Raw genomic sequence first — 19,880 nt, forward strand, 5'->3', positions numbered from 1 at the left:
TTGTTCTCATGGTTCTTTCCTATGACTAATTTAGTGTAAGAAAAAAAGCTACATCTCAAGCCTTTTGTATACATATCATAATCGAAGAAAGAAAAACTATGCTGAACTAACAGCACTTCTAAGCAAAAAGTAAGTGGGGTGGTAGTTAAACTGTATCTTTTGAAAGACCCAAACATGCAGAGTTGCTGAAGAAATAGGTAACCTGAAGACAGGAGATCCTGTCATGTATTCCAACTATTTCTGCACTGTTCACAATGCTTTACGTAATACACAAACAACTAGAAAGAAACCAACATCAAAATTTATTATTCCAAACATTACAAAAGTTAGGGAGTAGCTTAAAGAAGTACAAGGATATCCACATTTAACATCTGGAAGTGTCTGCAACTATATACATACAACTACCTGACATTGATACAAGAGAAAATAAATACTCAAGATTTTTAAGAATAAGAAAAATTGACATTTCCACCACTGATCTCTGAAAGAAGCCTTTCAGAAATATTCTAGCATATGAGGTAGCAGAGGAAAATGAACTAGACTTAATCAAGTAGAAGATGGTTTGTATTGAACATGATATCATCATTAAAAGCACATGTTAACACCTTAGCCAGCAAGCTGCAACTCCAGCTATGTTTCTTGGGAATTCTATTCATTTTGTATGAAGAATACAGACTGAAACCAGCAGGAGTTTTACGACAATCTTCAGCTGGGCAGCATTTGACTTCGGCAGATTCACCTGCTAAATACATTAGTTCATAAAAAGGAGTTCAGTGAATCAGTATCACATTCCTCCCAGATGTACGTAAAATCAAGGGATTAGACAAGCCACCAAGGGATCCTCACATGAGAGATTAATTACATTAAGTATATAAATATAAAAGAGATCAGTATTTAAAGAAAGGGAAAGAACACAAGGCTTTGAAAGAACACATCCCCCCAAACTGCACAACACAGCTTATTAGGAATGCTAACAATGGGATTAAAAGTACGTCAACTACATGTTAGAGTGCTTAAAAGCAAACTGAGCCCAGAAAACTGACTGGATGCAGCGCTGGTTTACTCCCCTCTTTTCAAGTTTTTCTCCATTCACTTATACAGAAAAATGTTCATCAAGATAGAAGTGAATATAGAAATAGCCAACCAGTAGCCGAAGGAACAGAAGACTTCATGTTCCTCACTTGTTGCAAATACACTGGTACTAAAATGGCCAGCTTAAGGATCAGCTTACTGAAGAAAGAAATGTGCTTTGTTACTTTTACTGAAAGGAACCATTTAAAATAATTGAATGTCATTTCAGTTTTGGCTTCATTCCCATTGAACAGTGCACATCAGCAGTCACACCCTACTACGCAGTGATTCACATTCAGCAGCACCAGAAGAAAATAGATGAGAAATGTCTTTAAAACAGTCTTCATAATCACAAAATGTTACATTTGTGGATACTTTCATAAGCCCCAGCTGGAAGATTGAAGATGTAGCAAGTTAAGGAAGTAGTTCTCAAACATTTCCATAAAGGTATTGCTATCACACACACAAAAACAAGATGAGTATGTAGTGATGCTTAAAAAAGCATCTAAGAGCTTTTCAACCTTCCCATTTAAATAGGAAATGTAAGGAGCCATAACTAGAACAAATCTGGCACAATGCTGGAGAGAACAAAAAAACCACATTGAAGTTATACTACTTTCCCATCTAGCAACCTTATTCCTGAACCATTCTCTCAACCTGTACTTAAATGTGTGGTTCTTCCAGAGGAAAACAAATCACATAGACATTAAGATGCCAAGGAACTAATATGATCAACAAAAAACTGCCAAAATATTAATAATTTAGTTAGGCCAAAGTTGAATTGCCAATCACCATGGACTTATTTGTACTTTGGAACACAGAGCAAAGGTTTTAGGTCCACCTATTAGCTTGACCTCAAAGTGTACTTTTGGCGCATTTAATTGACACATTCTGTACTGTGCTGTCAACCAATGTTATAACTAGGGCCTACACAATCAGAGTTCTTCCCATCCTTACCTCCTATCCCAGCAAGTCCCATCTTACCTTCCCCTTCCCACAAAACAGTTTGGAGAAAAAGGATATCATTGCCTCAGACTGCAAGTGGCAGAGTAGCTTCTCCAGAGGAGGGTAGCGGCGCAGAGATGGAATGCAGCCCACCATGACTAGTTTGTGCTTGGCTCTTGTGATAGCAACGTTAAGGCGTCTCCAGTCCTTCAGGAGGGTGCCAAGCTGTTAAACAAAATTTGCTATTAGTTTTCCTACCTAAGATGTAGAATTGAATGTAGGTAATTGTCAAAATGCATCAAAAACTTCAAGGTTGTGGGTGAATTTTACCCAGATTGAAAGTCAAGTTAGTACATCCAACTCACATTTTCATCATTACTGTTCCTAACAAAAGATACAATTATGATACTTTTGTCTCTTCCTTGGTACTTGTCTATAGTGTTGACTTCCACTCTGTTCTCCTTCAGTCTTGCCATCAAATCAGTGATTATTTTTAATTGATGTCTGTATGGTGATATCACACCGATGTCTGAAGGCTTACAACCAGCCTAAAGAAAGATAACAGAAAGAAGACTGTCACTGCAGTTAGCCTGGGATATTCTTTACGGTCAGAAGAGCCTCAATGAGGCTAATCTATATATTTAAATAGTGCTGCAAGCTATCATCTCTACACTAAGAAGTCAGTGGAACTCTAGGTATAATTGGCATTAACTGAAGAAAATTATTGCAAGACCCCAAGCTTTGTCTTAAACCTAGCACAAAGATAGATACCAAAATCCTCATCTTCCTTTCTTCCTCAGACTGCGAGGTGAATGTTCAGAACTCTTAATTAGTCTGTATTACTCCTGAAGTTGACTAGCTGAAATAAGGAGCAAGGGCAAATCCTTTCCCCTCCCTTACAAGAAAAAGTCCTAATCCGAAAGAAATTGTCATCCAGCTTTTATGCAGCCCAGCTGCAACCTGGCAAGGAACAGGGAACTGAATGCAGACCTCAGATCCCTCACTACAGTGACATGTAGCTAACATCGAATTTATCCTTAAGGTCATCCCTCCTGTACATGTGGTTGGGTTGGTGCTTCTACAGCAATGTAAGATTCACTATAAAGCTGTCCCTCTTAAGCAATGTAATTAAAAGATACCTTAATAAATAAGGATGTGAGGAAGAACACAAGTTTGGCTTCTGTCACATTATATACACCACCTTTTTCTGCGTGTTCTGGTGCTGGGACCTTTAGAAATATAAGCAGAAAATAATGAGTGTCTACAATCACACACTGTATTCTGATCCTTAACTCACCATATCATACCATTTTTATATTAAGTTTTAATAAAAAAAGGGTAAAAGCTAAATTTAACTTAATACAGCAACCTATACCATAAAGTAACCTCAGAACACAGCATCTGCAAAGTGGTGGAAACACTCTGCAAAGATGAGTTTCTAGTAAAAGCACTTTCAAATAACAGTGAATATTTAGTAATAGCAAGGAAACTGTCTGGGCTCAATCATCTGACTTTACGGTTCACCTAATATACTGTATAAAAACAGACTTTTTGTGGGTGGTTCTTTTGGTTTTGATTACTACAGTAAATGGAATTTTTACATCAAGTTGAAAAAGATGTGATGTCACAGCCTAATGCCTCAACCAAACCAAAAATATTTTGGAAAGAGACTTTTCTGCTGGTTCTACAAACACAACAGCTATATATACTTGAGATGGGCTTTCTAGCAAAGCAAAAAATTAAAATGGACCAGCAGATCCAGTTTTCACATGACTAATTTTGGTCTGATTAATGGAAAAACAGCATACCAGCTAGTTTCCTACTGTGACAAGAATCTTCCCTATGAAAAACTGTTAACTTTTCTATGAAAGGGTCAGAAAACGTGCTTGAGAGCACACAAGGACTGTCTGGGGAGTTCTTTCCAGGGTCAGCAGTTATTGGCAAAAGGTGGTGTCAAGAGGAATCAACATCAAAGCTGTTAGACTCAAATCATTATAATCCAGTTACCAACTACAGTGACTCCAAATATGGGACTGAGTATATATTAGTGTAAAATATATTTGGAAAAAGATTGATCAACTCTTCTTCATTTTACCTGTTTATTTGCCTAATTCTTATCTATTATGGAGTTTACTTTTTCCTGCAATAATTTGAGTCGCTGTTAAAGTGCACACCTGAAGCAACTTACTCCTCCCAATTCAAAATGTCTACAAAATGTAATGAAGTTGCAATCATTCCTCCCACTGGTACACAGCTTAGACCCCAGTGATCCTCAGCCACTGGATACGACAGCGTTCTGTGATTGCAAGGACATCAGTAGGGCTGCACACTTATAGCTGCATTCTCTACGTAAGAACAAAATCTATAGCACATACAGCATTACCTGCAGCACTGCCTGAATTAAACTTTTCAACTGCTCTTAGATGCAATATTTCAAGCAGCAGCTCTAGCACTCCAACTGATCAACTCTATTAACAACATCTTTACACATTGCAGTTTACATATAAGCAAGAAACCATTTTTAAAGCTAAGTACTTTACCCTGCCTAAGCTGTATGAATTCTTATGTGCTGGCTGTATTGAGAACTTGCATCAAAAATGCAATTTTGAAAGGAGAACATGATGAACTTTACCTTCTCAGTGTTCAGAAAACACACAGGTTTGTCTGGCTCAAGTACTTCTTCCAACCATGTTTTTGAAGTATCTGCAAGTTCCAGTTTCAACTTCTTTAGGTTTGGCAAGTTAACAGTGGCATTTGACACCTTCTCTGATCCACATTCCAGTTTGCCTTCATATACTAACATGTTACTCAGCGACATAATTTTACTAAAGATTGAGAAGAGAAAAAATTAATTTAAATCCTGCACTTTCAATCCCACATGGAAAACCCTACTGTAACAAGTAGAAGTTACAGATACCTATTCATTCTGTATTGCACAGTTAACTGGACAACAGCATTCTGGTTTTGCTCCAGCCTTTTAAATAAGCTTTCACTCATTCCAAGATCTCTGTTACAAAAGAAGAATCACAAAAATGTGTCAGGCCACACATTGCAAGAGACTTTCCAGAATTCATATCACTAATATCTGTCCAGCATGAGTTTATCTTACCTTGCTTCTGAATTCTGTACAAGCGGAGGCAGCTGCTGATGATCCCCTACCAGCACAAACCTTTTGGAGCAGAACAGTGGGCCCAAACAGATGGGCTGGCTTATTTGGGAAGCTTCATCAACTATACAGAAATCAAACTGCTTCTGAGCAAAGATGGGGTGATTTACTCCCATGCAAGCTGTTGCTACCACTGGCTGAAAATTGAGACAGTAAAAATAAGAGACATCTTACACACTTTAACACTATGTTTTTAGGTTAGAAGAACACTATTTTTAACTATTTAAAAAAGAAAGAGAAGTCTTTAATCCTTGAAATCAGAGCAGTTCACACTTCGCATACATATTGGCTTCATATATTCCTAAAATTTTGCGTCAACAACAAATGACAAACAAAAATCAACTTTAGAATAGGACTTAGTAAATAACTCATTCCTGATGTGCTCAGGATAATACCAAGTTCTGTGCATACACAATTCCTGGAGTGTTAAAATGACTACCTTAGAAAAGAGCATTTTTTTCTCCTCTTCTCCCCCCTTCTTTAAGCTTTCAAATAGACAATAAAACAACAGCTGCAAGTTCAGGTTTGCATTTATTTGCTCATTTATAGGACTTTTATATTCTTTTGAAGCACAGCAAGAATATGTAATGCATTGTGACTCGTTAAAAGGTTGGACTAGGTCATCTTAGAGGTCTTTTCCAACTTAAATGATTGTATGTTAAGTTCTTCTCATCTCTGTGCTTCCAATGCAATCTGAAGTAACTAAACATGACATGTTACAACACTTCTGTTACAACTTCAATAATTTTCCTGCAATGCCTATCAACAGCAAAGTAAGCGATGGGTTTTGCAGTACGCCATTTCTTTCAATTACCATGACATTTCATTCTTTCAATCCATTTAATTTAAAGCTGTCACCCACTCTGTTTCCCCAGTTCCTGGTGTGGTCCTTTGCATTAACACACAGAGCAGCACTGATCTTTCAGTCAAAAATTAGTGTTTGGTCAGATCAGCTCCGCAACGTAATTTCTCTTCTTCCCCATCCCATGATTCTACAAACACCACAACTAGCACATGTGAGAGGGACTGGAGCCTGTGGGAGTTATTATACATATGTATTACACATGTAATTACATATTATATGTAGCTATTTTTTAAGTAGAAAAAATGGCTTTTTGGCTTTTAGATTACTGTTGTTAATCATTATTGGCTATAATGAAATTGCAATGAGGCAGCAATTGAATATCTTCTTCACCTCAGGCTTCTCATAGCAGTAACACACACTTGGGATAGGTTCCTTCTCTGTAGTATCTGTACAAACAGAATACTAACAATTATCCTCAACATTTCACAGGGCTAACAAAAACAATTTTCTTACCTGACTGTTGTAGAGCTTTTCCAAATCTGTTACAGAGTTAATTGACTTGGACCTGCAAATTTCTTCTTCTGTAAATTTCCGTATATCTGGATGAACCTTCTGAGCTCGTCCCAAACGCAAGAAGCCTACTTTGAATTTGGCTAGCTTCAGCAGAATATTGTCCACTGCTGTGTGTGTAAAACTAGTCAGAAGAACACTGAAGCCACAAGCAGAGAGAATTCTCACCTAATAAGTGGCAAAGGGAAAGAAAAGACAAAGTTGTTAGCTTACATAGAAGAACCAGCAATCCCAAGTTTGCCTAGGGGGAACAGTAATTTTCAGAGGAAACCAAGAGCAAGTACGTAAATGAAGTCATCATTCTTCACGGCCAGATCTGCTACCTAGCTGTTATCAAAGGGACACAAGCAATAGATGTGATGTTTCTCCTAAACAGCACGCATATAACATATGCTGCAAAACAGAGAGAGAGCCTCCATTCAGACTTGCCAACTGTACTAAAAAGGCAGCACACCAAAGAATATCCTTCCTGTAAGAACAAGCCATGCAGCCCATTCCCAGAAATACTTCTCTCCACAATTCAACTACATCGGATTCAGTAGAATGAGCTGATCTGAAAGCAGCACTGCTTGCTCTCCATCCTCCTCTCTCCCCATCAGAGATCACACAGCAGGGAAGGAACAAGAGCAGAATACCCAATTAGGAAAGATGAAGTAATAGTGACATCTCAATTCCAGCTGTCAAGAACTCACTCAACCTGCAGCCTGAATCCAGTACTCCCCCACAGTCCATCCCCGCAGAGAGAACCACTAGCCAAAGGAGCTGGCTAGCAGGCTACACATGCTTCAGCACCACACATTTATGTAATTTAAACACAGGCAAGTTACAGACTTCTCCAAGGAGTCCTTTTTTGAGCTGTGAGTCAGGATTGGAGGACTTGCTGACATTTGGGGCCAAAGAATTTAACATTAAAATGTCATAAAGACTAAATATTACTATTGAATTTCTTCCTTTCCACATACTTTCACAAAAGCAGAAGTGAAGAAAAAACATTTCATTTGTACCAAATAAAGGTCCTTCAATACAAGAGATGTATTTTCTTATTTGGAATTATGCAAATAGCAGTACACTAAATCATGACAATTAATTTAGAAAAGTATGCTTTATAAAGTGTTTAATACTCTCCTCCCAGTGCCATAAAAAATTCAAAATCTAGGCACAAGATCTTACCAGAGCACATATTGTAGTAGTTTTTCCAGTTCCTGGCATACCCACAATAAGTGTGTAGTCCTTCGAAAGCAACACTTGTTTCATTGCCTGTTTCTGAGGCTTATTGAGACCTTTAAAGAATTAAAACAATGAATTGTCTGTCCTTCATAATCATTATACTTGCTAACATCAATAAAGCAAAACTACAGTTTCTGCCTCCCCTTAAACTCTCAAAGAAAATATTGGGGCAAGTCTGTATGTTCTGATGAAGTTCAACATTATAAAGTACATTATAATATTCAACCATTATAATATACATAGACAAATAGTACAGGGTCTGCACTACAGTCCTAAAAATGGAAGACATTTGTCTTTGTAGGCCTTTTATGCCTTTTTTCCTAATATACTAAATGACCACTTCCATATAATATCTTGTATGGACATTTCTATTTCACCATACCCACTTTCAGGTTCAAACACAGTACTAAAAGCAAAGGGAAGTGAATTACAGAGATTGCATAATCTTTTCTAGAAGCAGCAGCAAGAAACCAGAGCTATTTTTCCCTGTCTGATGCAGATGAGCAGTATGTTTCAGTGCCTTGAACTAGGCAAGTCTCAAGGAAAAAAATAAGAAGCATCTAGAATGATCAGTGCCTTACTGTAAAGAACACATATGGCTTGCAAGTACAGGAAGGAACTGTTATTCTTTGTCTTGCAGCACTTGTTAATCTGTCATTCTTAGGTTTCAGAATATATGCCTTCCCCTCATTTCCTATTCTTTCAACAGTTGGCAAGGAGGCTGGGCAAATTCTTATTTGAAGCAGACCTCCAAGCAACAAGACATCTTTCAGTCTTCAGAAAGTTTGTACTCAGAGTTAAGACAAATCAATTAAATTTCTGCTTTCACAGACAACTCTGTCAAAGGCAAAGAAAAATTTTCACCAAATACATGACACTACCACATAAAAAGTTTGTTTGAAAAACAAACAAACGAAAAAAACAACCAAGAGTGCCCCAAAGCTTCACATATTACTGAGCAGCCAACAAGTCAGGAAGAGCTCTTATGCAAGTGCTTACATTAAAGCCCATCTCCTTCCACTCTGAGAGTCCACTTCCCCTATCCCAAGAGTCTTTTCTGTTCCTGATTTTGTAAAAATAAGAGAGCAAACAGCAAGCTGCAGGAAGCAACAAAAGTAAAGTGAAATTCTAAGCAAACATCTGGTCGTGTCTTCCAAGTAGTTTCTAACTATTTTAATCACAGAAAGACGTGCAATGTTAGAACTTGTCTTATTTTTAAGCAGAAAACTACCACCAGGCCCTGATCTTGGAACAAAATGAACTTGTATTTAGTGCGATAAATGCTCTGTCAATAGACTTACACTACTAGACAAAAGATTGGGGGGGGGGGGGGTAAGAGGAAGGATTTAGAAAAATTTTGTACCCTTTAAAATATTTGCAACAGTTTCCTTTGCTTCTGCAGGAAGAACTGAGCTCAAATGCTGAATAAAACGTGGTTTGTCAAAGTCAATAATCAAGTTGCGGAGCTTTTCACTGTGGATGAAAAAGAAAAAAAGAAGAATTAAGAGTTGCCTACTTAGAAACTACCCCAAAACCTTCAAAGTGGGAAATGAATTTGATTCTTCATACCTGACTGGGGAATCTTGCATCAATTTGGAAAGGTTTTCAAAGGGGACCCCTGTACCAAAATCTCCTTCTTCGTGATCCAGCCTAAAGGTGGTATCCTTGGGGAGCTTTGATAAACTTCTGGAGGATGACAGTAACATGGACAAATTAGTTCTATTTACAAGCAGCATGTTGATGATGAAAGACTTAATACTAAGCTTTAAGCTCCCAGAGGTCACAGAGTAAAGCAATAGCTAGAAGAAACACTACTGACTGATGCAAACAAAATACAATCCAAGCCAAATTTAAAGGCAGTTTAATCTGAATAATGCAGGTTACCTTTAACAGCAACAATCACAGTATCCATATATTCTCATGTTGGCGAAATAAGTAAATTGAGTTCGCAAACATGTTTTTAATCAGTCAACCTAGTTAAATATATAAGCATAGAGACCAATCAAGGTCAGACATTTTCAATCAAGAAAGACTTTCAAGGGTGTACTTCCGCAGGCCCGAGTCAGACTACGTCAGAGCTGCCTTGAGGCCTGGAAGTGCCCCTCCTGAAGCCCCTATCACAATGCCTTCAAGTAGCTGTTTTTCCTTTTGTTCTATTACCTGCCCAACAAACAGGAGACTTTTGTTGCACTGATTTCTCTAACATAGCCAGTAGCCAAACCAAGTAACCCATTTTCCTCTCCACTCACAACCACTCTATCACCAGCCAAGAGGTTTGCTCCAGGTATTGTGCCATTTTTACGTTGGAAAGAATGCAGATACTGTCCCTCGGCAATTTCCTGTACTTGATCAATTCTGATCATATTTCCAACACAATCTCCAGCCTTCTCTCTGTGAAGATATTACAAAAAGTATTTTAACATAAAATCCCCTTGGTAAGGGAGGTTATTTAAAAAGAAAACAAACAATTAAATACTCTTTACAATAGCCACTCTGACAAGAAAAGGGTTGTAAAAATATGTAAAACCCCTTAAACTTGTTTCAAGAAAAGACTGTGATATCTAAAGGTACCTATAACTTCCTATTCAAAAAAGAACGGATGCACTTCACTGAAGTGTTTAATATTTTAGTTTCTTGCTTCACCTTTCACAACACCATGACGCTTCCCTTCTACAGACACACTGTAATGGGCCCCAGAACTGCCAGTTTTTCCACAGCTGCTAGATTAGGCAGTGTAAGATAGCATGCCACTTCAGCCAGCAAAAGACCTTAGACAGGTTTTGTCCATGTTCTTAGGCGTGTCTATGAGTCTGTTCCCAAACAGATCATTCTTTATCAAATAAACCCTCAGGGAACTGGTGCAATGAGCTGGACTCACAGTCAACACTCAGGGTCAACCCTCAGACTGAAACACAAAACTCTACAACTCCTGCTTCTGAAGGTTGAGGCTACAATTAATTTACTTTTCCTGTATAGGACTTAAAAATCTCCTATTGAAAATAGGAAACTTATGAATGTAGTAAGCTAATGCCTTCATTAGATCACATTCACAAAAGAACTACCTTGCAAAAAGCATATTTGACTATTTCTACAAGCAATGGAGAACATCTAGTTTCCTTGTAGGGAAAACTACAAGTTGACAGTGCCTCACTTCCAGTTACTGAAGTGGGGGGGATCATTTATACTAGATTAGAAATTTATCTTACCTTTCCATTATCTTACCTTTCCAAAGAAGGAATCGTCCATATATTTTTATACCCCTTTCTACCCTCCCCAGTTTGCATCTCCAATGTTAACATTAGATACCACAGACTAAAATATTCCAAGTGGGAGGGCTTCAGATGCTGGGTCTCTTTTTCAATAATGGATACCATGGCAGGAGGAAAAGAGACACTAGCAATCTTTTCTTCTACAGCCCTAGGAATAGAACCAAACACAGGAAAGAATCAACTTTTATCTACGAGTCTGTGTGTATGTAATGCCAATCTAAATTTAATCACTGGAAAACACACCACTTAAGTTAATCTATCATGACTGAAATAAGGTTGAATACATCCTTGTTCATATGAATAATCTCATAGTAATAACTTTACATCACCTCTCTGATTTTTAATTAAGGACAGTAAGTTAAAGAACAGTTAAAAGATATTTCAAAAGGTAGTTCTATGCACATTTAAATATTTGATCTTTCACACCTTTCTTAGCAAGCTATGAATATTATACTGAGATTTAAGCAAATGAGATTTAACAGTTAATACGAAAACATACTTCAAGTGGATTCATCTCAGAACTACGTATCTATAGACATTATACTTAAATCATGTATACAGAAATGCAAAGAGAAAAAGGTTAGTTCACAAGTTAAGATTATTACTCACTTAGGAATAATGTAATGCTTTAACAGCCAAATATTACAAGTAACATTTCATTAAAATTACTGTACAAAAACTTAGCATATACCTACAAAGCTAGTCCCCTCAACACTTTTATCCCTACAGCTTTAAAAGATCTTCCCCGTAGTTCTCCTATTCTTTTAAAACCCACTTGATCTCTTCAGTATAAAATTGTGGTTTGTTTTTTTTTTTTCAGTGTCAAAAAAACACACAAAACAACCATTTAGCTTTATAATACTTATATTATTGATATATATATATCACACACCAACTCAATGACTTCATGCAAAAATTTATCAAGTGTTTGCTCTTGATGTCTTTTAATAGGAGATGTATTACAGTAGCATTGATGTATCATTCCTTGTGTGATACCTTTACAGGGAAACTATTGCCTAGAGTCAACGAGAAAGTTGCCCAGTCACAACTCAGCCCTACTGCCTCATAAGACTGCCCACTTCAAAAAGTTGTAAGGATATTAGTTTAACCATAATTATTATGAATTTAAATATAGCAAACATCTGTTGTCTTCATCAAGTGATTTGTTGAGACTTCTCTCAGATTTTGTCCTGCTGAACATGCACCTGAGCAAAGATGTTTAAGTCTCTGCCAGATCAGACAGACTATATGCATTGTGCAGGATTCAACCGAATGTTATTTCAGGGTACAAGAATTATCATAATCACAAATTTTCTGTGAATCACAAAAATCAAATTACAGCATCATTTAAAAGCATTTAAAGCTTATTTAAAAACCAGAGTCAAGTTTCATTTTTTTTTTTTACCTGCTATATAGGAAACAATTGTGCATTTGGGAGCAATATTTACAGGCTTGACTGTCATCAATTACAGGAGGCAAAGCAGCGAGCTGTGACTGCTGTCTTCCCACAGCAGATTTATATGTGCTGTGCATTAAGTAGAAGGCCACCTGGTTTCTTAGCTTCATTAATTCTGCCAATAAAAGAACAAACTAGGTAGACAGTTTAAGTTTTATTTTTAATCATTCTTAACTGAAAAGTAACTAGGCATCACAATTAGCTAAGACATAGGTACTCATATAGCAAAGTCCTAATATATTAACAAAACATTTAAGTTTTTAATGTAAGCTTATTGGAATAGGTAAAAATATAATAAGCAGTACATCTGTAAGTACAGATACATCCATAAGAGTAAGTCTTGATGTGTTTAACTATTACTAGAATGCTTAGTTTTAATTATGATAGTTAAGTATAGCTTGCAAGGCAAGGGAACAGCTTTACCTCTTTTATCCATGCGAGTCCCAGAAACAGGGTACATCGTACCAGTTTTAAGATAAAGAAGAAATCCAGCCTCAGGATCTAGTCTCCTTTCTAAATTCAACAAGGTATACAGAATAACCTGCAAACATATATATATAACTTTTATAATGTGTTACAAAAAAAGGCTGAATTTATTATTTCCAAAAGTTAAGCAGCCATTGCTATCACAATGGATCTAGGAAGTGTAAGTAGTAAGCACCTAATGAAATATTTCAATTAAAAGGCATCTTTCCTAACAAAAGCTTGTACATGGCTACTACCTCTAGATCACTGACCAGCTATCTGCCAGGATGTACAATGCTAATTCTTAAAGCAATCTGCCTCAAGCTAATACATGAATGTATTGAGATTTTTTTTTCCCCTTCAGGAATAAAGACAAAGGTGTCTGAAAGTGGTAAATGTTCTCACTCAAAATTTCACTTTATACCTGCAACTTTTTGCATTCCAGGATCAGCCATCCACAAATCCTGGTTATACCACGCACAAAATACTTTGCATTCATTAAGACAAATGAAGTCATTCTAATAAAACAAGAAATTACTTATGGCCACTAAGAATCAAATTACTTATTTAGTTGTTTTTTTGTACCTGACTCCTGTGCTCTATAGAGTTAGATTCCTTGCCAGACTTGAGCTCTAATGGCATTATCTTAGATTGTACTCCAGACTGACGATGGATTTTCACCTTGGCTGTAACATCAATCTTTCCCTTCAGTCCAAACCTGGGAGACCAGATATTCTCTTCAATGTCTAAGATCTCTACAATTTCTATCTTAGAAGAGAAATCTCCAGTTTTATCACCACTTGACCTAAGAAGAAAATAAAAGAAGTCAGAAGTTAAATTCCCTTAGTTCTTAATACTTGCATATTAGAATGTGTTATAATATACATTATCTCTAAAGTGGGTGCCTACTAAGTCTCACAGAAGCTATTTTCCCATTAGCAGGGAAAATATATCAGAAAGTTAATTTAAATTGCAGGTTTGCACGTAGTTTTGGTACTCACCTAAACTTCAAAGATAAAATAGAATTGTTTTTAACAGCGTTTGGTCTTTTCTGAACCAATATGCTCTAAAAACATTTCATTTCTACAAAAGAATTAGTGATATATGCACCAAAAGGTAGCATACACATTTTTACTTTATGCTACCTTCCTGACCTGCTATTTCTCTGAAACCTGAACAGCCTATGTCTGTTACCATTGACAACAAGAAGGCAGACAAGAAGAACTCAGCAACAGCAGAGTCAACACATTGCTTCACTGATAACCTTATCTTACTGAAGAGTTTCATTTCAGTAAGTTCTAATGTTCTGGTTTTCAGTCTTACACATTTATAGCTTCAGGCTTAGTCAGTTGATCAAGTATGCTTGCTCTACTAATTACTAAAACATCTGTTTTGTACCACATTGTTTACAAAAATGTTAAGACCACTGTGATTATATGTAACTTCTCCCTCAGTCCTATAAAGGTCCTTCTTTATATCTTTCCCAATATTCATAATTGGTGTTAAATGTGCAGCTCAAGATTAGCTATTGAAGCACTGAGGTGATGAATTAACTCCTTATCACTGAACAGACTTGCATAAGAAGTTTTCTTCTAAAATTAAAGCAAACCAAACAAGATACACAATTTTAAATGGTTTTAAATTTCTTCTTACAGTTTTAGTTGCATTTTATTTTGGTTAGCTGGATTGTGCATAAAGTCTTCTGTCCATTTAAAAAATGATGGCAAGTATTCTTCTATTTCCTGCATTACGTCTGCTTGTTTCAGATTTAAATGATACCTAAAAAATAAAGCCATTTACATTAATGAGACAAATATTAGCTTTGCCTCTGACATTGACTTACAAACATTACTGGAAATAACTGTCAAGTTTAAAGAACCATCTATAAAACAGACATTCGTTAATGTTCACCTCAACTGATTAATCCATAAAACTACAGCTGAGCACCAGTTACAAAAGATGGAACACGCTGTTTCTGATCTAACTCCCTTAAAACAACAGATGTAATACAAAGGAAGCATCAGCAAGGTGAAAGTGATGACATAAAACCAACAGTGGAAGTGAAAGAATAGGCATTTATAACTGCCTATGCTTTATGCAAAACTGAGAATATGTACAAAAATGACTATTTCCTTGTATTTGTTTTTTGTCTCAGTACACTGATCTGCTAATTGTTCTTGGTATACATTTTGATAGGCTTCAGGCCATTTCAAATGGGGGAGGAATCACTATCTTCAGTTGCTACAGTTACAAACACGCAAGAAAGCAGAAGCCTCATTAAACAGAGCCCGATCATGTGGCATTAGACAATTCAGTGCTGGCACCCACTGGAAATAATGTCATTATTTTACAGCACCAGAGAAATACAAGCAAATTTTACAAAACAAGTGCAAAGGGCTGCAAATATCAAGCTTTTATGTAACTTACTTTCCAGTACCAACAAATAGTAGCTTACATATGCAAAGACCAATTGAAACAGTTTCAAACATGGAAGCCCAGCAGGAGACACATGCCTTGAGGAAATCACAATCCAAAACAGTCATCTTCATATCAGAACCAGAGTAATAAATCTTGTTCTAATTTTATTTCTCATCTCTTCCAAGGCTGACAGACACTTTCCTCAGTATGTGATTTGTAATGTTCTAGAGATAACTGGGTTTATGTGACTTGAATTCAATTTTAGTCAAGTCTGCAGTGGATCCCTTAAAACTGACAGCCACTTGTCTCATCATTTCTGACAGAAATATGAAGACTACTATTCATCCAGCTAGCAGTTCCATCAGACTTGCTGAGAAAATAAATTAAAGATCCTCTAACATCACAGACATTAAATAACCCGATGAAGAATGTATCAAACATCTCAGAAACTTGGTGACCAAACACCGTTTCATTTCCCAACTATCAACACTAATTATGCTCATCAAGTTTTCATCAGCTTTCAGAAATGCCGAGAAATAAGGTGTTACAGGCAAAAACACCCACACAAGCACACTGTTGGAGTTCCTTCGGAAGCATAATTTACATCTATGGAAGCAATTCAGCAGGGCAGGCATATTAAACTACATTATGGAACAGTGAAATATTAAAAAACTCCTAAGTTTTATTAAGCAAGGTCATTTGGTAGAACATTCTCCTGATAATAGTAACACATGTTTTCAAGTAGAAATTTATCTGCTAGTTCAAGCATTCCTATCCAGTCTTCCAAACAAGAACATATCTGCAATGCTACTTACATCTCTCTGAGATACTTTTGTCCATATACAATTTTATTTGCTAGTTCTTTTACTTTTTCAGGTGACAGGTTATTTGTTACTGATTGCTGGAAAATTTCATGAAGAATTGTACCAACAAGCATTTGGCGTGATCCGGAGTCAGAGCCCTAAAACAGAAATGATACAACAAACATCAGGATTTATGCTAACTTCATGTAGCTTCTCTACAAAGTTTCTGGGTTTATTTGCTGCACATGATAGATGTCACTTATTTAATAATTGACAAACCTTTTGATCTTTCATCTCACTAATTAATATCAGTTCAAACCTGACTGTGAATACAGCCAAAATGAAATGGGTCTCTCCTATTGCTTTCTCTCATTTTTATTCCAAACCCAGTGTTAAAATACAATCACTACATGATTGACAAGTGAGGAACAAAAGCACAGATTAACATGAATTGTGAGCAAGTTTTGCTTGTGAACAGTATTAACAGCAGCTTTTCCTAGTGCAACTCTTTACAATCTCACAAATATTTTTTATTATGCACACATTAAGCAATTTCACATTGTTTTACCAACTCACATGGAATTAGTCCAAGCAATACCAGAATGGCTCAGAAACCCATCTAAGCCATTCAGGAATGGGTTCTGTAGACTTCTAGCAATAAATTATGATCTCTAAAAAGCCACCAAGAAACAACTAGAAAGTTAATCATTATGTTTTGTACTTACTGATTGCTTTCACAGACCTGGCAGTTGTGGGTTCCACCCCCAATTGGAAGGTGGTGTTACCCTGCAATCAGCACCCTTTGCATTGTCCCTTCTAAACAAATTGTTCCAAGTGCCAGTACTTGGATTCAGATTCCACAATTAGCCCACATCAGCCCTGATTCCAGTATAGGTATATTCCAGCTAGATCATAAGCTAAAGAATTGTTCTCACAGGGTAAACTGCCTAACCTTGCTGATTTTTCTGAGGTTTTTAACTTGGCCAAATGAGATTACATTATGTTCTCATATAGCCAACTAGAGGCACATCCCTCAGAAGGGATTCCTTTGCACAAGATACACCTAAAAACCAAAAGATCAAAGAAGTTGCCAGAATCTGAAGGTGGGGGGTAGAACGTTTTTGTCCCCACTACCTGTATTAAGAACACAAGATTACTTCAACTGAAAGCCTCTGAAAAAATAAAGAAACACAAACCACAAGTAGTCCAAACATCGTGAAGGTCAATACAATTTTACAGAACAGCATCTCAACAAAGTTTTAATTAATATTGAGTTAAACTAACAGTTTCCATGAAACATTAGCCTAATAAAATATTGGATGCTCCACAATTAACACTTACCCTGAACTTTTCACTCAGCACTGCTCTTCTTACGCATCGAATGCTGCTTGATATTGTAGTGCCAGACAGCAGCAGATCTGGGTAAAGAATGAGGTATCCTGACTGTTCATCTATTATCCACATACCAGAACTACAGTCCCCTTCTAAATGAACGATGTCTCCCGGAACAACTGGAACAGACTCCCTATAAAGCAGTACATTAAAAAAAACATTTGCAAGCAAAGGTCACCGCACCTAAGAAATTATACACTAGCATAACAGATTCACCATACTTTAAGTCACTCCAGATCTATGCTTTGAGTCATTTCGGTATTGTTGTATTTTATATTAGCGTGCTACACTTTTTAATTACATGACCGCAACCTTTCTATTAAAGTTGTTTCAAAAGCCCAGCAAAATCTCAGAATATTTTACTATTAATAATAATTTTAAAATATTTTCATAGATTAACAAGTTTCAGGATTCAAGATCTTTTATATTTTGTCTTCTAAAGTCTTCCTAGACTTTGCTTTTCCTTTCCTATCTTCCACACTTTCAATGCAAAATTAAAAGCAGTGCTTTTCATTTTCAAAAGCACACTGCATATGCATTTCCTTGTGTTTCAAAAGACTAAACAAGTCCTTTCCTCTACAACATACCATCAATGCACAAACACCTAAACTAGAATCTTCATCGATTCCCACATTAAATACTTTTAGTGTAGAGCTCAATTTAAGATTTCAACAGATAATTCAGAAAAAAAAAAAAATGTTTTACAGACATAGTACTTTCATATGAACAGGGAGGGTTCATCACTCAGAATAACACTTCTACCTGAAACTAAGTAGCCTGATTAAAGTTTATAATCTTTCTAATTCTTCATATGAAGGCAAGACCAAACAAACTAAAACTTTACGGTAGCAATATCCACTCCATACAAGTTAAATAGCATCAGTTTTCTCAAGACAAACACCTATTATACTAAAATGATGATGGTACAACATTAGATAAAGGTTGTTTCAACATTTCTAGTCATTTTCAAGATAAAACTCTCATTTTCAGTAAAACTCTCCTCTAAGGCAACACAAATAAAATTGAGTTAATAATACAGTATTTCATGCTCCTTTCAGATGTTTCTGCATGCCTTACCAGCCATCCCTAAGGACGCACAGCTCTGTATCTTGCAGTGATTGCGACGAGGTAACCGTCAGGTGCTTCTCAGAATCACTTCCATTAGTCTGCTTTACGCTGACCTCCAACACACGGTATCTGTTGTTCAACCCATTCTTAAGTATTGCACTAGAGGAGTCAGTCACTTTCTTCTGGAAACTGAAATAACAATTCGCGAATACAAAGATATTAGCCTATTTGAGAAGGGCTAACCCACACACAAGAAGAGCACAAGCTTCAAGCATTAATTCCACTTTGACCTCCTTCAAATTTCTAAATGTTTGTGTATATAAACAGGCAATTACGGTGTGCTTTTTAAGTTTTATACCGATAGAGTGTAGGAAATCTCTAATAACAGTTCCACATTGTTTCTTTGAAAGAGGTGAAAAAAACACTATTTGGACATACGAACCATAAGGAAGAAGACAAACACTACAAAAGCTTTAACGAAGAAGACACGCGTAGCACATAAGCTACTCCTTATTGCAGTTAGTGCTTCCATTTGATGCCTAAACACTCGCTCATCCCAAAACTAACTCCAACTGCGCCTCAAACCCTGAGCCCGTGAGCAAGCCCCCGGCGGCGGGTCGTTATTCTTGTCAGCCGCCCGCACGCCGCGCTTCCAATTTCAAACCTCCCGCCCCAGGGGCGCTGCGCCCCGGCCGGTCGCTACCTGTCGGCCATGAGGGGAGCCCCCGCGGCTCGGCTCGGCTCTGCCCGCCTGAGCCCCGCAGCGCTGTGAAGGGAGCTGCTGAGGGACGAGGCGAGGGGTCCGCTCCTCACCCCGCGCCTCACAAAATGCCGCCGCTCCCCGGCCCGCCCCGCCCGCCTCCCGAGAAGCCCCGCCCCCAGGCCGGCCATTGGTAGGATGGAGGCCGCGCAGCCAATGGGAGGCGCCGCCGCCCGGCGGAGGGCTGAAGGCGCGAAGCGGCGCGCGGCGGCCCCCGTCCGTTAGGGGTGGGGCCGCGCTGTGAGGGAGCCCAACGGTCTGCGCCGCTGCTGCTGCCCGCTCCTCCGGCAGCCGGGCGGCGGCTCAAAGGGAATTTCGAGGTACTTTTCTGTCCCCCAGTGCCTGTGGGCGAACCTCAACCCGGGCGTTGAGATTTTTCTGTGAGAACAACCCCCCAGTACCGGTCGCTGCTGGGCGGGCAGCCACACCGAAGGTCTCTGAGGTGGCACCGGAGTCACTGACATA

The 19,880-nt window shown here is 37.7% G+C and overlaps 1 protein-coding gene across 1 annotated transcript; it reads right to left on the reverse strand.

Annotated features, from left to right (window-relative positions):
* Nucleotides 1–281: 281 nt before the first annotated feature.
* DNA2 (DNA replication helicase/nuclease 2) lies at nucleotides 282–19,484 on the reverse strand. Its single transcript, XM_084526691.1, has 21 exons — nucleotides 19,359–19,484; nucleotides 18,665–18,844; nucleotides 17,537–17,720; nucleotides 16,208–16,353; nucleotides 14,628–14,753; nucleotides 13,560–13,779; nucleotides 12,933–13,050; nucleotides 12,459–12,624; nucleotides 11,007–11,201; nucleotides 9,945–10,175; nucleotides 9,354–9,470; nucleotides 9,148–9,257; nucleotides 7,728–7,837; nucleotides 6,501–6,725; nucleotides 5,126–5,319; nucleotides 4,934–5,023; nucleotides 4,649–4,841; nucleotides 3,156–3,245; nucleotides 2,382–2,564; nucleotides 2,093–2,241; nucleotides 282–1,475 (listed from the first exon to the last, which is right to left on the reverse strand). The coding sequence occupies exons 1-21, from the start codon at nucleotides 19,367–19,369 to the stop codon at nucleotides 1,421–1,423; spliced, it is 3,093 nt and encodes a 1,030-aa protein (XP_084382817.1). The 5' UTR covers nucleotides 19,370–19,484; the 3' UTR covers nucleotides 282–1,420.
* Between the last annotated feature and the right edge of the window lie 396 nt (nucleotides 19,485–19,880).

Source organism: Aythya ferina (assembly GCF_964211825.1).
Source record: "Aythya ferina genome assembly, chromosome: 7".
Classification (NCBI taxonomy): Eukaryota; Metazoa; Chordata; class Aves; order Anseriformes; family Anatidae; genus Aythya; species Aythya ferina.